At 47.3% G+C, this 21057-nt stretch overlaps 1 protein-coding gene across 1 annotated transcript in view; it reads left to right on the top strand.

Annotated features, from left to right (window-relative positions):
• The first annotated feature begins 627 nt into the window (after positions 1 to 627).
• LOC144103629 (uncharacterized) overlaps positions 628 to 21057 on the top strand; it is a 50735-nt gene continuing 30305 nt past the window's right edge. The window contains exons 1-5 of the mRNA XM_077636296.1: positions 628 to 793; positions 3844 to 4228; positions 7601 to 7817; positions 10911 to 11129; positions 17693 to 18395. Of these exons, the coding sequence (XP_077492422.1) occupies positions 3897 to 4228; positions 7601 to 7817; positions 10911 to 11129; positions 17693 to 18395 (1471 nt within the window). The 5' untranslated portion in view covers positions 628 to 793; positions 3844 to 3896. The remainder of the gene's footprint in view (positions 794 to 3843; positions 4229 to 7600; positions 7818 to 10910; positions 11130 to 17692; positions 18396 to 21057) is intronic.

The following is a 21057-nucleotide window of genomic DNA, read 5'->3' as shown; positions in this document are numbered from 1 at the left end:
TGCAAACAATATTCTTTAAAAGGTAAAGCCTCGTTAAATCATTTGTTCTGATATTTTCCGCTTAATTAGTCGAAAATGTTGTAAGCGCTTCAGTAGAAGCAGACGAAACGACAGGACCGGCATATTCAAACGGCCCGCGCTGCTTGCAACGCTCTCCTCGACGGCCTTGACGTGACGCTTTGCGCTACCGCAAACAGATGGCGCCACTGCCGCCTTTCAGCGAAAAAGCGTCGTCTGCGGGTTTTGGTTGCCGATCTCTACGTAGACGATTATGTTTTCGCATCATGCACGGCTCAACTAAGTAAGTACCGTTGTCAAACTTGCTACGATACAAAAGTTACCATAATACGCAAGCTCTGTGTGCAGTTTCACCGCAAACGAGCCAGCGGTTGAGGCGGGGAAATTTTTGAAATTGTCAGCGATAAAAACGCACAATACTGTATGTTAGTGCTCCAAAAAAATAATTGAGAATATAAAACAAACTAAAATACTCAAGTTTTTCAAAATATAAGCACACGTTTTAATGTTTTGAAGTCAATAAAGTCATTTAATTCAGATTCAACGATTCGGCTATAAAAAAAGGATTTCTGCCTCTAGAGACTCTAGCGGCCAATTCAAGCCGCACTAGCAGTCAAGTCAATCCAATGAGCATGGCAGTTGTCGGCGCGTGCGTTATGGTGCCCGGGTAATGTTAGTTAATGTGCCACTAATGCACAATCGATGTAGCGTTCATATAAGAGCCGAATTACAGCACTATTCCGTTGGTCGCAGAAGTGGCACAAGTCGTGTTGAGGTGAGTAATGCTGGTCGAGGGAAATTAGTCGCAGGCAACGGTAACAAATGGACCTTTTATTTATCCACCGAACCTTTGTTGCTTGCACAACTTGACCTCAGTGCCACAAAACGTGCTCAGTGGTTCAACCTTAATTTGCTTTTTACATAATCTACACAACCACTTACGAACGCGGTGACAACTGGCCGCTCGCACACCTGAGTGGTTCCGAGCCTGAGTGCGCGCCCGCGCGCGCGAAGTTTGTCGCAGTAAGAATTTGTCAGCTCTCAACAGCGCTACTCCAATAGTGCAGCTTCTAGCAACATGACAACCACATGCCCTAAGCAATGAGCGTAGCTTTCCGAATCGTAAGGCGCTGCTGCTGCTGTTGCTGGCAGGAAGAAAGAAAGAAAGTTCACGGGCCTGCCTACTGGCTCAAGCCGAGCTACGCTCGCTGCCGCGTGCTGAAAGTAGGAGAGGAAAGATAGAAAGAAAGGCGCCGCGCGCTAATAGGCCCGGGGCCAATCCCGGAGGCAGTGCAATACCGGGCCGACGGTGAGAGTGCGTCTAGCACTCCGCCATATTCCAAAAATAAGTTTAATGCCTTGGGTCCAAGGACCAGCAGCAGATATTAAATCAGGTATCCCAACAAAATCAAATATCAGGTATCGGTGCGGAAATGCTCTCATGTAGAACGCGCATCGATGCACAAATTCATCGCTGAACGATGTGCAAAAATCTTTTCTTTTGGACGTTCATGCATGACACTGAATTTCACTCAACTTCCTACACTAGTCTAAGTGCTTCGCGTCAATCTGCTAATGATGGGGGATCCTTCATTTCCAGCCATATGTAATTATAATTGGTTTTTTGGGGAAAGGAAATGGCGCAGTATCTGTCTCATATATCGTTGGACACCTGAACCGCGCCGTAAGGGAAGGGATAAAGGAGGGAGTGAAAGAAGAAAGGAAGAGAGAGGTGCCGTAGTGGAGGTCTCCGGTATAATTTCGACCACCTGGGGATCTTTAACGTGCACTGACATCGCACAGCACACGGGCGCCTTAGCGTTTTTCCTCCATAAAAACGCAGCCGCCGCGGTCCCAGACATCGCAAAGGTGACAGTGGTGATGTCTGCGGCGTGCCTACCGGCACATGCTTGCATGCAACCTTTGGTTCGTTTGTTCGTTTTTTGTTTTGTTTTTTAAGGAAATGAAAGGCGCAGTAGTGCACTTTCCCGGTGGGCAGCTCAACCGCGCCGTGAGGGAAGGAAATGGCGCAGTAATTGTCTGGCATCTCGGTGGACACCCGAGCCGCGCTGTTAGGGAAGGAAGGAAGGTGGGAGTGAAAGAAAGAAGAGGTGCTTTAGAGGAGGGCTTCGGAATAATTTCGACCACCTGGGGATCTGTAACGCGCTGATAGGGTATGATAGGAAAACATTTAATGTCCAACATAAAGAGGGTAGCCAGAGGGCTACCCGCCTAGACGATGGCCGAAAGGTCTTGACTCGGCGGCGACTTTGGCCAGTCGGACGAGTTGTAGCTGAGTCGCTGGGTCGGAGCTCAGTGGTAAGGTCTCCCATTCGTCGTTCGTCTTTATCCTCAACATCACGGAGCACAGTGGCGCCTTTTGCATTTCGCCTCCATCGAAATGCGGCCACCGCGGCTACAGTAGCCGAGTGCCCTAACCGCTGAGCCACCACAGCGGGTAAAAACAATAGTGGTGGGCTTTGGAAGAATTTCGGCCATCAGGGTTCTCCTTAACGTGCACTGACATTGCACAGCACACAGACGCATTTTGCACTTCGACTAAAAACGCAGTCACCGTGGCCGATTTCGAACCTTTTGGAGTTGAAAATGGGTAACAAACGCGAATGATATGCAAAACGGTCACCACGTTGCTCTGCCCAACAATGTTTTGCTATTGTTATGTTATTTTTTTTTGTTTACAGATGTAAAGTAGGAAGTCCATAACACTTTAGGCAGCAGCCATATCCATCTGAAATAGGTAGCACGGAGAGAATTATGGCATTGTAAAAGAAAAAAAACTGTGGGGATGCTAAAACCTCATATGCATACATATACATCGCCAGGCTTTGGGGCAGAGGGTAGGTGCTGCAAGAAGACTATGGTTTGCGTGACAGCTACCACATTTTTCATTCTCTGTCAGTGGAACTTCCGTAGCAACCAAGGAAATCCAATGGACTTCCCACAGCTGTCACTGTTGAGAATCCTGTGTATAGCTTGGGAGTCCGGGATTTTTTTAAACTGCTAACATTTGATCAGGCTTTGCAGCTTTTCTTACTAGTCGAATGGCTGCACTGGAGAGGTTACTGATGGTAATTATTCCCCTTTCTTTTTTTTAATTTCATGTACCGTGAGAGAGATCACCCTGAACAATTTGACGGACCTCTTGATTCCTCAGTTGGCGTGCTTCCACCAGAGCATCAAGCCTCATTATCACTTTTAGCATTATTACACGATGAAACCTTGGTCAGCTTGCTAGATTACATGATCCGTATGCAGTGATTCTGGAGCTTTGTGATTTAACCTACTGTAAATTGTTCTATGGGCTGAAAATGCGGGCATGAAAACATAAGAATACAGTGGCAGATACATGTTTAATGGAGGTGCAACTGATCAATAGGTTGACGTTGCACTTCACCTACTTTACATGCCATTGCACACCACCCTCAAGGCAGGCAGCTTATCAAACATGGTACATCCACTTAGCAAGCTCACTAGCTTTTTACTAGACTGAGCAGCTCTCTTATTAATAAGATGTGCAGCACTCTGTATTTTCTTCTAATGGCTGGAACCAAGTGTTGCATGTTCCGGCGTCATTTATTTCTTTTTAATCTGCTGGTGCTCACAGGTTCAAGAGCGCCGGCATGAACTCAGATAACCAGTGCAAAGAAATGTGTGCATGATGAAAATTTGAGGAAAAAAATTGCAGACTTGCACGCCACCGACAAAAGACGACAGAATTCATTTGCACTCATTTACTACGCAGTCTGGCCTTTTCACATTACAGGATTGACGGCAATTTATGATTTCTTTTTTTTTTTTTTTCAGGAAATCAAGAGGAGGCTGAGCTCTGTGCTGGTGTGTCAACTGTCCCTTCGAACATGAACTGCGCAGAGGCGATGGCAGATGCTCTCGGCGAGATGGGGGACCCTGACGAACTCGCCAACAGTGAAGACCTGGTCATCCTGAAGCTGGACAAGCCACTGTCACCAGCGGGTCGCACCATCCCTCGGCAACTGATGGTTGACTCCACCAATTCGAGGCTCACAACAGACCGCGAGGGGTTCACAGTGTGCCGCAGCTTTCTCATCAAGCACACCTTCTCCGCAGTGCTTTTTGCCGGCATGAGCGAACTGCGGTCAACCAAATCATTCCTTAGCGTCGCCAGGGACGTCATGTACAAGACTCAGGCTCTCATCATTGTCCACAACAGGCAAGCCTTTTTGTTGAGCTGTTTTGTTTTTAATGTCAGAGGTGCCCTCTGAGATTTTGTGCACATGAGTCAAGGATAACATGATGAGATGACGCATAGCAGTTAAAATGTCATCAAGTCAAACTCTCAAATCACAAAGACAAAAAAATTAGGCAGTGGCTTAGGTCTGGTTAAGCCTGGATATACAAGCGAAAAGCTTCAGTTTTGCTTGGTTTGACGTCATGGTTATGCTTCGTAGCTTAGCTGGTATTGTATACATTGTTTATCTCTAGGCGTAGACTTGGCTACTCAATGGCTTATGTTTACGAATTAGGCACAGAAATGACAGTATTAAACTTCTTTATTTATTATTGTTGGACGCGTTGTCTTGCAGTTTCTCTACAGCCATAATGACAGCCCGGTGATCCGAGTAGTAGCAAGCGGCTGTCTCTATGGTTGTTACAGAGTGTGTTGAATGTAGCTCTCCTTCCCTTCCATGTCGAGTGCGCACGCCCATTCTCTGGCAAGCGCATTATATAGCCTCCTTGCGCATGCACATGACGCACATGTGCAGTAGCGCGCGGCTGCGCCGAAAGGTCAGGCGACGGAGTCGGCGGTGGCTGCGGCAGGGGCAAGGAGCGACCACCTGCGCGGCACGTGTCGTCACTCGTTTTCGCGCATGTGCATAACTCACCAGTTTGGCTCACGCGAAGCTCGGCTCTGGCCCGCATAGTGAAGCTTTTCACTTCAAAACCATCTTGTTTCTGGGGTGTTTGTTAGAAATGTGCTTTTAGTGCTGATCTGCAGTTACATGCCTTGGATTCACTGCTTGGTATATTTTTAAGACCTTGGTATACTGTGCACCAACTTTGCTTGGCAATGCAGCCAAAACACTTCCCTTTCCGTGCAGCGAAATATAGTTTCCAATTGCAGTTGATAGTTTTATCTTCAGACATGACATATGAGCAGTGCTCGTTATTTAAGACATATGTCTAACTTGGCTGCAAATTTTATATGTTAGAGCATCGCGGCAGATGCATTTGGTTTCATTTCAGCAAACTGTTGAGGCACTTCCGATGAGAAGAAGCTTCCATAGATCGCACTAGCTGCATCAGTGACGTAATGAAATATTGCTGCCGAAATATTGTTGGAGTGACATGTTGCAAACGCTCCGCCATTGTAGCGTTCTCTATACTGCCAAAAAAAAATGGAGGTATTGGCGAGTACAGTAAAACCTCGCTAATTCAGACTTCGAGAGACTGGGAAAAATGTCCTAAGTATTCGCAGGTCCATACTAACGAATTCCTCCCCCTCCCCTCCCCCAAAATTGCCAGAAACCATTTGCATAATGGTAAATTTATTTGGCGAAAACCAGGATGGCGGTCGTCGGCTTTTGGGATGAGAACTATGCGGCAGCGACGATCTTTCTTAGTTATGTCAGATGCATACTGCATGCACACTCTCGGGATTTTAAAGCAGGACAGCTCCATAATGGCAAAGGCCTCCGCGTCCTCCTTTCACGGCGTGATGCTGTAGCAGTAGACCTTCCGTACAATTGGTGGCGTTGCATGCGAAGAGGCGCATGACAAGTGAAGAACGGAAGAAAAGCGCAGACAGAACCGAGGGAAACGCGTCAGTGCCGGAATTGCGAGATGCCTTCTGGCAAGCAAATGAAAGCCCCAGTGACGCACCAATCAGCGTCCGAAACTGACCAAAATTGTACTCGACTGGCTAGCCAGTGCGCAACCATTCTTCCATCGCCATAGTCTGGAGCAAGACTCTGAAAAGGAAAACTGAAACTATGCGGCCACATAGTTCGTCGCCAGGCCCTCCGAATGTTCTCATGCCTGCCTTTGCCTGACGTAAGAGGTGCACGGGCATTTCTGGGGTGCAGTGTTTGACATGATGCGGGATGTTATCATGATCGCTCGCTCTGTGATTCATACAATGACAGGGCCTCCAGTCGGCAGAACATCCAAATTAACCGGTGTAGGCCCAGCATTGTTCAAATTAACGAGCATCAGGTGCTATAAACTTATATCGGCATTGGCCGGGACCACATTGGCAGTGCAAATTATCAGCAGTTCTGAATTAACAAGATTTCACTGTGTAGAATTATTTCTGAGTGTTTGCATCCCAGTGTTGTGACCCTCTGCACTTTGTGCCCACCTACAAGCGTGCGCAGTGTATTGCTGTATTTCAAGAGTTTCGTAATAAGGGCTTCATAACTGATGTCATGCTGTCAGGGGCAAACTGAATTGCTTTTTTGCTACTGGGACGCTCAGAGTTGTGGAGTGAGAGCATTTTAAGGTGGCACAGAATAGTTTATCCACAAGGCCGCTATCATTGTGTGTGCATTGATTCAATAGGCTAAGAATTTAGTTCTTAAACTATTCTATTGGCAAATGGGTGGAGAAGGACATAGAAACTGTGGTTACTGCCCGTTTTCCACTCCGCAGCGTTTGAAATGGATGAAACCGTTATTTTATAAAAATGTGAGTTCCAGTTAGCCACTGCTGTAAAAGCCTCCTTTTCATTGTGAAACTGATAGCAGAAACCCATTTACACATCGTGTCTTGTTTTCTGTTGTTGAACAAAAAAGCACACCCTCCTTTTGATTAAATTTTTCAACATTGTTTGTACGAAAGTCCATGGTATTGAAGATGTCAGCATTGTGGCAAAAGCTAAAAGGTCAGAAACGCAGTTGGTCTTTGTGAGCCTTCAGCCTTATTGTACCTCTAACGACGTGGTGAACAAGATGCTGCCATGTGTAGACAGCTAATAAGAATTCTGCACGAGTGAGAATGACTTTCACGAAAATGGAAAAGAATGTTACTTCAAGGTTCTGCACAAACCTTGCATTATTGTTCTTGTGAACATAACAACCAGATGCTTGTTAGAATCCAGGGCATATTAATCATCGGGGTGGTCATCAGCCCAGTTACATCCATTGTAGAGCATTTAAATGCCTCTCCCATTTACCTCCAATCTTTTCTGTTCTGTGCCGCCTTATCCCCACAAACTTCCGAATCTTGTGGGCCCCCCACCCTCCTGACTCTGCCACTTATCGTAGCATTTACCCTTCTTTTTTGAGAATCAACTTTGTCACCGTTAGGATTCATGATGACGAAGTACCGGTCATTACAAAAATCAATATTAAGAAGGAGGAGGAAAGTCGGTGACTTTATTGGGACCTCCTGTTAGTTGTAAATAAGCATTTAGTAAGACAGCAAGGAGCACCGTCATGCAATCATATATAAGGAAACGGAAAAATCATTTTATCTTGCCTTTACATAATATGCCCTCTTCATGAGGTGCATTTGGATTGGGTAGTTAATGGTCACCACGACTTCCACCACACAAGTGCACGACACTGACCAAAACACCTCGCAGGGACCGAGTAGCAGACCTGGCAGCCTGGTTTCCCTACGTGACCACGCTGGTGCTCTTCCATGACCTGAAGCTGCAGACAGAGGACGCGGCACGTTTACAGGAGATGGCACAGATCTCGCACCTCCAGAAGCTCTGTGGCACCACACCGGGCGTGGGTGCCGACGAGTTGTTCCTGTGCCCGTTGACGCTCACAACGCTTCTGGCCAATTGCCCCGGGGTGAGAGAATCTTGCTTCGCTGAGTTTTTTAGTTTTTTTTGTTTTTTTCTGGGGTACAAAATTGTCAAGATTTCTCATTGCTGGAAATGGACCTGAGCAAAGTTAGCTTGGTGTGGGGAAGAAAGCACCGCTGTAGCTTTTCACTTGCATGTTTTACTCAGTTTCATTTGGATGTTGGGCGTTGATAAACCTGGGCAAAAATATTTTTCCTTTTTCAACCTGACTACGAGCAAGGAAACGATTTTTCAGAGGTCTCTATCAGATGCATAATGAGTTCATTGCTGCAGCAACAGCAGTTGTTGCCGTTACTGGTGTTTAATGGCATAGTAACAGCTGTTGCCATAATGCATTAAACATGAGGTAGTAAATGCAGTTATGTTGTGCTATTAATAATAAAGGCCATAAGAATGAGTTTAAAATACAGCATAATAACAAATGAGTGGTCAAGCCACTATCTAAGAGCACGGAAACGGACAGTCATCGACATTTGTTGAAAAATGGCGAAAAAGAATGGACACCAATTTCACTGGAAAAATCAAGAATTTGTTTATTTAAAGGACGAATGGATCGTGGCCAGTAAAACATGGAAGCAGTAGTTTACGTGCTGCACATTAAATAAAAAATGGTATCGCACTGTACGCACTGCACGCAGTAAAGCTGTGACCAAAGAAACAAAGGAACGAGTGAAGTGAAAAACTGAATAGGTCCACTCACCTCACAGGAACAAAAACAGACTATACTTGGGGACAACTTTTTTTGGCAGTTCAGCAGAGGCTAGGCAGGAAAGGGTGAGAGACGGGCCTTTGTCTCCTATGCCATAAGGGTTTGGTTTTTCATTGTCTGGGCCAGGTGTGTGGAGCAGTGAAAGGGGGAGTTGGAAAGGTGGTGCGGGGTTGCAAAGACGGTGAAGGGTTGTAGGACTCAGGACCCCATTCCCTGTGGCAAAGGGATAAAGGCCTGTCTCCTTCCCTATCTTGCATAGCCTCTGCTGCAAGTCATTCCCAAGTCTAGAGGAGCGCTTGCCTTGAACAGCACAGCACACAGGTGCTGGGCAAGCACATCACCAGCTGCTGTTAGCAGTGAAAATTCTTAGTCCCTTACATGGCACGTGCATATGCTTCATCGTCAGTGAAAGATTGTTGATCTAGATAAGTAAATGTTTAGAAGAAGCATGACTTGGCTTTGGTTTTTTCGAGTGCGCTCCGTTCCCACGCTCGATGCCATGCTTGGAGCGGCCTATGCCGTAACCTCCGCTTCAAGGGCATTGCAAAAATTCACGTCGCGTCGGTGGTGTGATGAAATTCCGATGTACACAAAAAAATGAAGCTGAGAGAGAGAGAAAGACGAACGGAAAGGCAGGGAGGTTAAGGGGGAACACTGGTCTTAGACCTATTTTTTTTACTTTTAGTCCAATCCTAATGAAACTGTATCAACTTGCTCAGTTCTTTTATACTGATTTCAAATATGAAATTGCTTTTTAGATTAATTTGTTCGTTCCTAAGATAAATAATTTAATTAGTCATTTATTAGTACCTCGGCACAAAAAAAATGGCTCAATAAAAACAATTTCTAACACGTGGCTACATAGCATGGTGAGTGAAGAGTGCAATAATCAAAGCATTTTTTTTTTTCATTTTAGCCTCATTAGTAATTTTACAGCACTTAGAATAGCAGCATTCAAAGTGTGAATATCATGCATAGATAAACTTTTCAAAATTATAAATTTTGAAGCGTGATTGAACAATTGTGCTTCAGTTATTGCATACATTGTGCCTTCAGCTTCCCTTAGTAAACAATATGACATATCTGTCTGTCCTAGACGTTAAGATATTGACGTACTAAGACAGATGGGTGTCCAAAATTTTCATGGTGTTAAATTGCCTGCTCCTACACTAATTGAGCCCACACAGTGCTCTAAATTTAATATTATGGTCAAAATACCGATTTCCTGGAGGGGAAAACTGGTAGAGTTTAAGAATAATAGTTATAGGCTTCAAAAATGCAATTTTTAACAAATTGATTTTTGGGTCATTTTTTGGTCCCAAAGACCAGTGTCCTCCCTTAACTAGGTGACTCCCGGTGCTACCCTACACATGGGAAGGGGAACGGAGGGAGAGATAGAAAGGGGAGACTGTAAAGGGAGATCACTTATGCACATGTTCGTTGGCCAGTACTTGCTCGGTACACAGGGCACACACTGATAGATCACAACCTTGCACTCAGTCCTGAGTCCTTTAAGAACTTGAAAAGTGCCTTCAAAGCTTTCTTCTGCGATGAAGGCTTATGTAGCTTAATGAAGCTGAAGTTTCTGAACAACAAACCAGATGGCATCGCATCATCATAGAGACTTATAGCAACGCTCGACTTGCACAACCGCACCGGAAACCGAAACCGAAACTAACAGGCCAACGTTCCAAGCTCTGTTTCCTCAGTTTGAGCTTCAGAAACAAAATCTGATGATGCAACATCGTTGTCAAAGGCTCAATGCATCAAAAATATGTGCTCAGCAGAATTGCATGCAACTGGGTTGTTTCGAGCGCGCACAGTTCCCGATGTTGACGCCTTGCTTTGAGCATTCGACGCCGCAACTTCAAGCGCATTTAAAAAATTACCACCTTGCGGCAAAAATACAAGTTATGCAGGAAATGAAAGTTCAGTGTGTGAACAACAAACCAGGTGGCTCAGCAAGTCTGTAGTGGCCGCGGTCACGCTGTCGTAGCAGTTTGAATTTTTCAATCACCGGCCCAGTGACGTGGTAACGAAGGAGTCAAGTGAACATTTGAAACAAGTCCAGTATTTTTATATTTTCCCCATAAGCAGTTCTTTTATGTCTGTTTTGTAACAATTTATTCATTTGCTCTTAGTTTTTATTGCTCTCACTTATGGTCATATAGTCTTCATCACTTACCACAAACTTCTCGTCATCCTGAACTCTTTTTCAGGTCATTTTCCGGTGCTCTGTGGTCCTAGATGGCTTTGCCCCAGTAAACTTTTCAATCACCATAAATTCAAATGTGATGCCTTTGTATTGATGCCATTCCACCGTGCTGTTCTTGTGATCCCCTCTTTTCCACTTCCCTTTTCTCCCCACAGCTGTCGGCAGTTCAGGCTCCGATGGATGAGATAGTAACGTTGGCAGAGCAGTTCCGGCAGCAGTCACCCGTGCCCCCACCCTTGCTCGGCAACTGCCGGGAGCTAACGCTCGGCTGCAACGTGCGGCGGCGAAATGGCAATGCCACCATGATTGGCAACGTCAACCTCGCCTGCATGGAAAAGGCCCTCGAGCAATATCCAGACCTCGAGCAACTGCAGGTCAGTCCGTCACCCTAAACGGCAGTTTGGCAAGCAGAATTAGAAGTGGACGGAATGCATTTCTAAGATCGAGATACAGTCACATGACCTTGTTGGATTCAGGAGGTGTACAGGCACAGTAGGCTATGGAAAAGAAAATTATAGATGTAGCGTTTAAGAAATATAACACCTAATTTTGGTTTCGTGTTTTCTTCTCTACAGTGATTCGGAAGACACTACTACTACGCATGTATCACCATGTGGTATTCACCTACAGATGCAAAATAATTTATAACTGAATTTTTCTGCCACCATGCTGTTTCTGTTTGGTTTGAACAACCGAACGATGACGGTGATATCAAAGTGTGCTTATAGGTCGTGTGAGGCACGAAAAAATGGCAATATAATTGCTGCTTCTATATTCATTGTCATTCTGGCTCTTGAGCCAGGCTGGCTTTAGCATTGTAGTGAGTTAAAACAACAAAACAACAGTTTTGTCAGTTTTTTATGCCTCACGTGACCGCCAACCTTGCTTTGAAGCCACAGTCATCATTCGGCTGTTGAAGCCGAAGCAGCACAAAAAAGAAATTCAATTATAAATTATTTAGCGGTCATAGGAAGATACCACATAGTAATCCTTGTACAGTAGCCGACAGGTAATTCAGACCCAATACAGTGGAACCCCGTTCATATGTTTTTCACCGGACCGCAAAAAAAAACGTAACAGCCGGGAAAACGCAACAGTGAGGAAAGGTCCGAAAATTAATCAAAACAGTGCAGCTTTGCCTTGAAACAATTTATTTCGACATCAAGTGAGCTTAGGTCTTAAAAAAATCGAGAATGGTCGATTGCCGTTTTTTCCGCTCGCTGGAAAACACCACGCGTTTCTCGATGGCCTGGAAAGCCGCATTGCTCTCAGCGTCGCTTTGAGGTGCGACGTACCTGCGGAGGAGGTCCAGAGCCGCGGCGGCTTCTCCAAAGCTCGGGAATCATGCGGCTCGTGCTTCTCGTCGTCATCACAGTCTGAGGCTTCACTTGCGACCGAGTCTGCAACGATCTCGGCGATACTCTGACACTCGGATGTCACGACAGCAGCATCCACGGCGACGTAGTCGTCATACGTGACTCCCGTGGCACCCAGCGCATTCAAAGCTTCACTCAGCTCTTGGTCATGAGAGGCTGCTTCTGTCTCTTCAACTTCCGTGGCAGTTTCCTCTCCGCCGTCCATGCGAAAGGCAGACCGCGCGAAGCAGTGCTGTGCAGTTGACGCGCTTACTGCAGTCCACGCTGAAGCGACGTAGTGCATAGCGTCCAGTATTGAAACGATCGTAGGCTGCTGTCCGCAATCAATATGCGCCAGACTGCGCTTTACGATGGACTTCCTGTACGAGTGCTTTAAGTTCTTTATGACGCCGGCATCCATCGGCTGCAAGTGGCTTGTAGTGTTTGCAGGAAAAAAAACAAGCTTAACGTTCCAAAGAAACGACGGGTCTCTCAGGTGGGCAGCACAATTGTCCAGAAAAAGGACAACACTCCTGCACTGGGAGCCCATCTTGTTGTCGAAGTAACGAAGAAATTCTTCGAACAAAGAACCCGTCATCCATGCACGACTGTTGCTTCTATAGTGACATGGCAGCAGGCGAATGTTCTTTAAGCACCCTGGGTTTCGGTATTTTCCGATTACCCATGGCTTCAGCTTGTCCGAGCCATCCATGTTGCAGCAAAGGAGCACCGTCTATCGTTCTTTGCTGCATTTGCCTCCGTGGCATGCTTCGCCCTTCAGGCTTAACGACTTGGATGGCTGCACCCGAAAGAAAAGACCCGTTTCGTCGACATTGCAAATGTCACGAGGCTCATACCCCTCAATTATGGCAGATAGTGTGGCCTTCCTATCGTCGACTGTTTCCAAGTTTACACTTGCTGCTTCCCCGGATACCGTCTTATACGTGATGCCGTGCCTCTTCCGGAAACGGTCGATCCAGCCATTTGACGCCGCAAAGTCACTGATGCCCAGTCGGTCGGCTATTTCCATCGCCTTCTCGCGCAAAATGCTGCCGTCAAAGTTAACACCGGCAGCGCGGGCTTGTTTAAACCAAGTAAGAAGCGACTCGTCGAGGTTTCCATACTTGGCGCCACGAGCCTGCTTAGCTTTCGGGCCGAAGAGCGCGGCATTCCCTTGTATCTCGGCACGCTTCGAGATGATGCTGTTAAGCTTCGAGGGTGGCAGACCAAGATCCTTGGCGATGTCGACTCTTTTCCACGCTGGCTGCCTGTCGACTGCGTTGAGAACATCCAGCTTTTCCTCGAGGGAAAGCGCCTTGCACTTGCGCGGCGCCATCAAAGGACGACAAATCGCTCGCGGTGTTAGCGAGGCCCGACGAGGCGTAGGCAGCGTAGGTGTTGACGGGAGGACACGGACGACTCGGATGGGTTGAACCGCACAAACAAGAAAGACTGGATTGCTGCGGGCCCGCGGGTTTTACTCGCTTCGGCTGACGAGGCAGTGGCCATCTAGTGGCAATCTCTCCAACTCGCGTGCAGCTTTTTATGGCCTCCGAGATTACCCACACGAGTGCAAGGGGGTGATCTCGGAGGCCATGGTCTTATAGCTAATTCCGTAGCCAAGCCTGGCCAAGGCTCGTCAAAATGGCGGTTGGCACGTGTTGCCCGGCCGGGTTCGGGGTGCCAGGTTGCGACGTACCATGCGGGAACGTTTTCACAGCTACAGCGTAACAGCGGGGTACCCAATACATTGGATCCTATGGGAGCTATGCCGGGACCGGACGAAAACGACGTAACAGCCGGGAAAACGCAGCAGTGAGGAACGTAACAGCGGGGTTCTACTGTAATTCGGACTTTTAGGATATTTCGCACCTCGATAAGGCACCGTCAGTCACCCCATAGAAGCGCATACATACCGTATTTACTCGAATGTAACGCGACCCCGATTGTAACGTAAGGGTCGACTTTTCGGATGTGAAAAGGGGGGAAAAAAAACTACGTTTGTAACGCGAGGGTAGACTTCGGGCATGCGACAGAAAAACCGAAAGAACCCGAATGTGACGTGAGAAACCGAGATCGCACAGTTCTGAGGGTCAAAGACAACTTTATTGAAATACAGGCCAAACAGGCATTCCTATACACCCTCATCCTCACGGCAGTTGTCGCCGTCACTGTCATCATCACAGCTTGACTCTTCTTTGTCACTGGCTGCCTCCCACAGCAGGTTGTCCTCGCTTCCGTCTAGAGCATTTGAAATTGAGCGTTTCTTAAATGCGCGGTAGCCCAAATCATGAGGTAGCCTGTACCAGGCTGCTGAAACCCAATGAGCAATGGTAGACGCGCTTGGGCATTTCAGCCTACCTGCAGCTGTTGTTGTTGATCCGCTTTCAATCCACTCCCAGTATAATTGTTGCAATCGATCCTTGAAGGGCTTGTTCATGCAAACGTCCAGAGGCTGCAGAATGGAGGTCATGCCACCCGGTATAACGAGATGTGTTCGGTCACACTGTAGCTTTTGTTTGACGCCAGGTGTCGGGTGACCTCGGAAAGAGTCCAGAACCAATATTGCTTCCGGATGCAGCAATGCGCCCGGCCTTCGGTCCCACACGCTTTGAATCTAATCTATGACAAGATTCGAGTCAATCCAACCTTTTTCGTGACAGCGCACGATAACGTCTTTCGGGAAAGTTTCCTTCGGGATCGTCTTCCGGCGAAAAATGATGAATGGAGGGAGCTTGCGGCCTTCAGCCAAACATGCCAGCATAACGGCAATCTGATTTTTTTCGTTGCTTGTGCTTGTAAGGCGAACTTCATGCTTACCAGACTTGTGCACTGTTCTGGACATAGGCATGTCCAGATACACGGGGGTCTGGTCGGCATTGCCGATATGCCCAAGTGGCATGTTGGTAGAGCGACGAAGATCGATGACGTAGCGCTGGAACTCTCGAAGTTTTGATTAGAAGTCCCCGGGCAGCTTCTGGCAAATAGAAGTTGTGCATCGAAGGGAGAACTCGGCCCTTCGCATAAACTTCTGCCCCCAGCCTCGTGATGCATTAAACTGGTTTTGGGTCAAAACGGTGTCCCGCGCAAGCTCCTGTGCTTCGCACTGAAGCATTTCAATGCTTACTCCAAGTAGTCGGGAACGTTGCTCGCTAATGGACTCTACAAGGCGACGCTCCAACTCCGGGAAGCGGCCTTTCTTGGGCCCCCGAAAGCCTTTTCGCAGGCTGTTGCAGTTAAACGATTCCTCGCGATGTTTCTTCCATCCCCTGATCGTCGATTTGTTGACGTCCAGACGTCTTGCAGCCGCTGAATTTCCCACTTTCTCAGCAAGCAGATTAGCGTTGCGCTTGAAGCCAGCTGTATACTGAGCGCGTGAGCACGCCATTCCGTTCGAAGACAACTCGACCGTTTGATGGGGATAGGCCTAAGGCTCGAAGCACAGAATGCACAACTACACGCACTGGCACCTAACACGAGAAAGAGCGAACAAAACGCGCTGCTCCATGCCCTGCTGCCTGCTAGTCACATGGCCACATTTTTGCATCAGTTGCAAGGATTAACAGACAGATGGCAGCGGGATTGCTCGCTCCTTTGCTGGCGTCTTGGCGGCGATTGCGAGCGCTCAGTGCCTCCAACATGGCTGTTTCATTTTGCGGTCACAGAGGCCACACAACCTTGTTACAGGTTGCGAGCATTCGTCAAGAGGTGGCGCCCTCTCATAGCGCCAGTGACTCTAGCTGGCGTCGACTCTTGTTGGCTTGTTCTCGTTGTTTTTTGTTTTTTTTTGCATTTGCGATTAGGTTGCCGCTTTGTCCTAGTTGTGACCTGTGGTTCGCGTACTGGTTGACCGGCGAGTTGGAGTGCTTGATTTCGAATGACCAGTACGATCAATGCACACGTTTGACACATGAAATGATTTTAATAGTGTGTTTGGTGTTCTTCATAGCGTTTTTAAACCTAGTATTCGATTGTAACGCGGGAGGTGACATTTCCTTTCTACTTTCTGTAGAAAGCTCACGTTACATTCGAGTAAATACGGTACCTGGTGGCAAAACATTGCTGTTTGTTGCAGGTCCTTTCATGCTCTTGCCTTAACATTCAAAAGTTTGATTGTCCCTTCGCTGTTTTTGTTTGGCAGTCCTCATCGGAGAGGACTAAACGTAATAATTTATTTCTGCGTTTGAGAAACGGGGTGCCACACTTGTACCTTAGGCAAGTGGTGTTAAGATTGATGTTTCTTCGAGATCAACGCGACACTTTCCTGAGGACTTGCATTCAAGTGAAGCTTTCTTCGGCTTGGCCAAACAATGTTATTTACACTGTAGACGGGATACGATACAGTGCAAGTAGATTTTTTAAAGAAGCGGTCTTTGCTTTCCGGTTTCTAAATGATCGGTTCAGTTTGGAATACCTTTCAAATGTCATGCGTAAGGAATTGCTAAAAGATTTGCTTGACTGTTTCTTCCCTGAGCCAATATATTGATCTCTGTATATTGGAGACCAAGGAGGAAATGTTTTAAAATAGAGTGAGGAAAATAGTGGTGCCAGCGGGTATGAAGATGTTAGATGTTTTTCTTCAAGTTGCACACTGGTATGTTGCCGGTTAAAACATGGATGGAGGAGAAGGGATTGTTTCTACCATTGGGTGCTGACTGCTTTTTATGTCACAAACCAGAGTCAATAGAACACATCTTTATTGATTGCTGGGATGCGCTGCTCTTTTGGGATGTGCTCCAGCGTACAATAAAGAAAGTCTTACCCTTGACGCCGTATGGGATACGATTCCTGGGCGTTGAGCCGGATCTTTATAAATACGATGTAATTTTCCTTCTTGGCCTGCACAGCATTTGGCGAAGCAGGATGACTGTACGACACTGCGATGAAGATGCGCGGTCTGTCTAAGATAACTTCAAAGAAAACATTTTTAAGGTGCGTGAAGTGTACAAGGAGCTATGTTGTTTTGGAGATGAAGTTATCGAGTTGATGGGAGAGTTGTATTCTTTGAAATAGTTTTGAATTTCTAACGTAAGTGAAACGCATGTCCGCTCTTGATGTTTGAGAATGTAATGCAGGACGTGCTTTTGATCTGTTGTAAACTGTCGAAACAGGCAATAAAGACAAAAAAAAGGTTTTGTGGCCCATGGGTTGGGTACTCTCCTCGCAATCTGGACGTTGTTGGTTCAAATATTTATTTTTCTTTGCTGTACACGACTCTATTTTATAGCCAACTGCTGACGTCATGTGAAACAATGGTGATATCACTGGGGCGTCTTCGGACGGGGGCTGCTGGTCAACGCCGCCGAGTTTCATTGCCGGCGAGCCACACAATGCTTTCGTGTCAGAACTGTCTTGACACCCTCAGTTTGCTTGCAGAAGTGGCCAGTAGTGGCGACTCCAAGAGCCCTATTTTCAGTTTAAGTAGCCTCCTTGGCATTAAAATGTGGTAATCTATCAGTGCAAGCCAACTTAATTTGGTCCTCGGCATCCCTTTAACAACTGCGCTGTGAGAAGGCCTCGCTGCATGCAACACTTCACGAATGGTGCTGAGTTTGCAAAATTCTCACTCCCTCTTCCTGCAGGTGACGACGACGTTCAAGAAGGTGTTGGCGCGCATTCCCCAGTTCTCGCACCTGACGCGCCTGTCCCTGATGTACGCTGCCCAGGGCCAGCTGTGCCCCTTTGACCCGCACATCAGCCGGGCTCTGCGCACCCTCTCACTGACGCACCTGTCTCTGAAGTACTTCGAGGGCGTGCGCCTCTCCCTCATCACCGAGACGTGTCCGAACCTCGAGAGCCTCTCCCTGTCCGGCTGCAACGTCTCCGAGGAAAAAGTCAGCGCTGGCATGTTCCCAAAGCTGACCTCCCTCTGCCTGGGCGACTCGGTGTCGGACGACACCTTCTTCACCTTCCTCGAAACGGTCGCTGGTCTCACTGAGCTGTACCTCGACGGAGAATGGGTAGTCTCGGCCTACCTGGGTGGTCCAGTCCGCTCCCCGCGGCCGCTGCACCGCGCGATGCAGCGGCTCACGCTCGCCACGGAGTTGCCTCTGCAGAAGCTCTACATAGTGCCAGAGGAGGTGCGGTCAGCCATAGCAGCCATGCCCGAACTTAAGCGGCTCAGTACCGACAGTTACGACATCAGGTTGTGCGCGCAGAACTACTTCCCACACGTGACGCTGGCATGGACGTCGTGCACGACATGTGCCGCGGAGTTCCCGAAAGTTGATGCGACGCAGGACGAGATCTGGCGCATAGTATATGGAAGCGGCAAGGAAGAGAGCTGATGGTTGACGTTCTCTCTCTCTCTATCTCTCTAATTCGAAATCTGAGCGGTGTCACGCCTGCTTGGCTAGTGTGGCCTGCACTTTTCAACGGCATCTGTAAGGTTGCTTTTTTGCAGTCAATGCGGACAATCGCTGATGGGTGCAGAAGCCGTGCCCTGCGGACAGCATCAAGGAAGTCAAGGGCCAAGGCATTCGAACACTGGCACTGGTGGCTGTCACTAGGACCCATGTTCTAACTTTGAACCCTTGTGAAACTAGATGCTGTGACCAATTGGCTTAAGCAGTCAAAGCTGCTGTGGCTGTGTGTTGCTACAAAAATTAGAGCTGTGCAGTCGTGTCATCTGGACTCGCGATGTAGAGAACCTGAAGCCCACTGCAGCTGCATAAATTGCTTTTCAAACTAAAATCGCAACACGCTTAAAAACAGTTATGCACACTATTAAAATTCACAACATGTTGGTAACATGCTTCTGAAAGTATTTGGGTTACTTCTATAAAGACGCAATGTTTTGGTCACTGCTTTGGTCAACAGCAGGGACTGCAAGTTGCTTTGATGCCACAAGCAGTTGTTCAAAAACTGCTACTTTCAGTGCTTCTGATAATGCCATCTTACCTGCATGTTTCAACAGCAATGCACACCTCACTATCTTCAAGGCCAGTCCAACAATGCTTTGCATGATACTGAGTACAAAATCTGCTCTCACTACTTCTGTGAGTTGATGAGCGCTTTGAGTCCATCGAGGTACTGAAGTTAGAATAAGGGTCTAGTTGTCGATTATCCAGTCTCACATGTGGCTGGTAACGACAGTTTGAAATTGTCTAGTGCTCATCTGGAGTTACTGTGTGCGTTGAAATGACTAAACGTGTGCTGTAACAGTAAAAGGTTTATTCTCTGTGTGCTGACGTGACTGCATTGGAAAACCGCTGTGCATAAAAGGGACCCTGAAATGATTTCGATGGGCATATTGTAGTGCAATGGATCTGTAGATGTGGTCTTTCTGGGCATTCGAGTCAGATTTGAAAGCTCTACATGGGACCCTATAATTTAGAAATAATTTTTAAAACTAGCTGCTTGCAGTAGCTCGCCTTCTCTGCCCACTGACGGTATCGGGGCAGGGGCCATGCAGTGAGGTGTGTCACCCCAGTCTGTTGCGAGCTACTGTGAGCAGCAATTTTAACGCGATAGCGTTAAGCGCCCCATGTCACAGAAAAGCCAGTGTCGTCGGCAGCGTTGGCCGTGAGCGAAAAATTCCAGAAGCTTTAATAAATAAACCTGAGTAGGAAATTGGTCGAGGGTGGGAATCGAACCAGGGCGTCCAGAGTGTGAGACGAACGCGCTAACCACTTTGCCACGCCAGCTTGATGGTTGGGAATGAACAAAGGTGTGTCCAGTGTATTTGGTGTTGTCTTAGAAGGGTGCTTTAAAGACATGTACTGTGGTGTACATTAGTAATTATGAGCATGAAGATTTCAGAAGTCACGGTTAAGCGAGTAGCAAACTTTTTCCGCTACTTTTCCTCTTCGCTTGGCACACACATAGCGCCATCAGGCGATGCCCACTAAAACCACTCCCTCCTCCTCCTCGCAATTTACGCCACTGCCCCAACAGAAAGCGTGCGATGGCAGCACCTCCTGCTCATCTCGTTCAGGCGCAGTGGGGCCGTGCGGGGATGCAGGAATCACGCAGTGAGCGGCGAACAACGCAGCACACATCTAAGGCCCGTTCACCACGAAGCTTGCGGCTTGCTGCCCGTTCGTTCAGCGCGGAAGCTATGCTGGTGTTTGTGGCATCGGGTTTGTCGAGAACGATGTGCCGACGGAATATGACTTCAGCTTGAGTCCAGCGCGTTTCGTCAAGGCGCCTGGCAGCGCTTCTACGTGGTTTGCCGCTCTGCGCGTCTCTTTCATCGTGCGTAGCAACAGCAGCATCAGGTTCACGCGGCGTCGAAGGTGTTAGCCGTGAGCGAAAAATCCCGGAAGGATTAATAAATAAAAAAATAGTAGCAAGTTGGTCTAGGTAGGGAATCAAATGTAGGGATTTATGAATGCAGAGAATGACCTTCTGTATATATGGGAATTAAACCATTACGCCATCTCATCATACCCTCAAGGCAGAGCTTCAGTGTCCCCCCCCCCCAAATGTTTTAAAAATGATTCTTAATTATAGGGCCCATGCAGAGCTTTCAAATTTGACTCAAATGCCCACAAAGACCACCACTACAAATCTGTTGCACAAGATAATGCCCGTCGAAATCATTTCAGCGTCCCTTTAGGGAACAGCAGCTGCTCAATGCAGTCAACTTCCAGCTTCTTGGAATGAGATGTGATTTGGGGAAAAGCATTTGGAGCACTGCCATTCCCTTTGCTTACAACAAACATTTCAACGGTATCTTTTGAGCTCGAACTTTCCTGTACAGGCCTCTCAAACTTGCAAACTCTTGTAACGGATCTAGATTCAAAACACGAGCACGCACACTACAGCAACTCTCTATTCATACCACCTGTCAAACCTTGTTCCAAAGTGGCTACTATGTGTGGGCGGAGGTTTTAGCAGCCAGTTGACATATGCATCCTGTGGGCGACAAATGAATATCTATGGCTTTGCTCATCCTGGCAACTTTTTAACAGTCCCTCCTGTCTGTGTTCATCATCCTCATGAC

The sequence above is a fragment of the Amblyomma americanum genome, chromosome 9 (genome assembly GCF_052857255.1).
Source record: "Amblyomma americanum isolate KBUSLIRL-KWMA chromosome 9, ASM5285725v1, whole genome shotgun sequence".
Lineage (NCBI taxonomy): Eukaryota > Metazoa > Arthropoda > Arachnida > Ixodida > Ixodidae > Amblyomma > Amblyomma americanum.
Note: the sequence above shows the minus strand (reverse complement) of the source record. Positions and strands in the feature narration are given on the sequence as shown.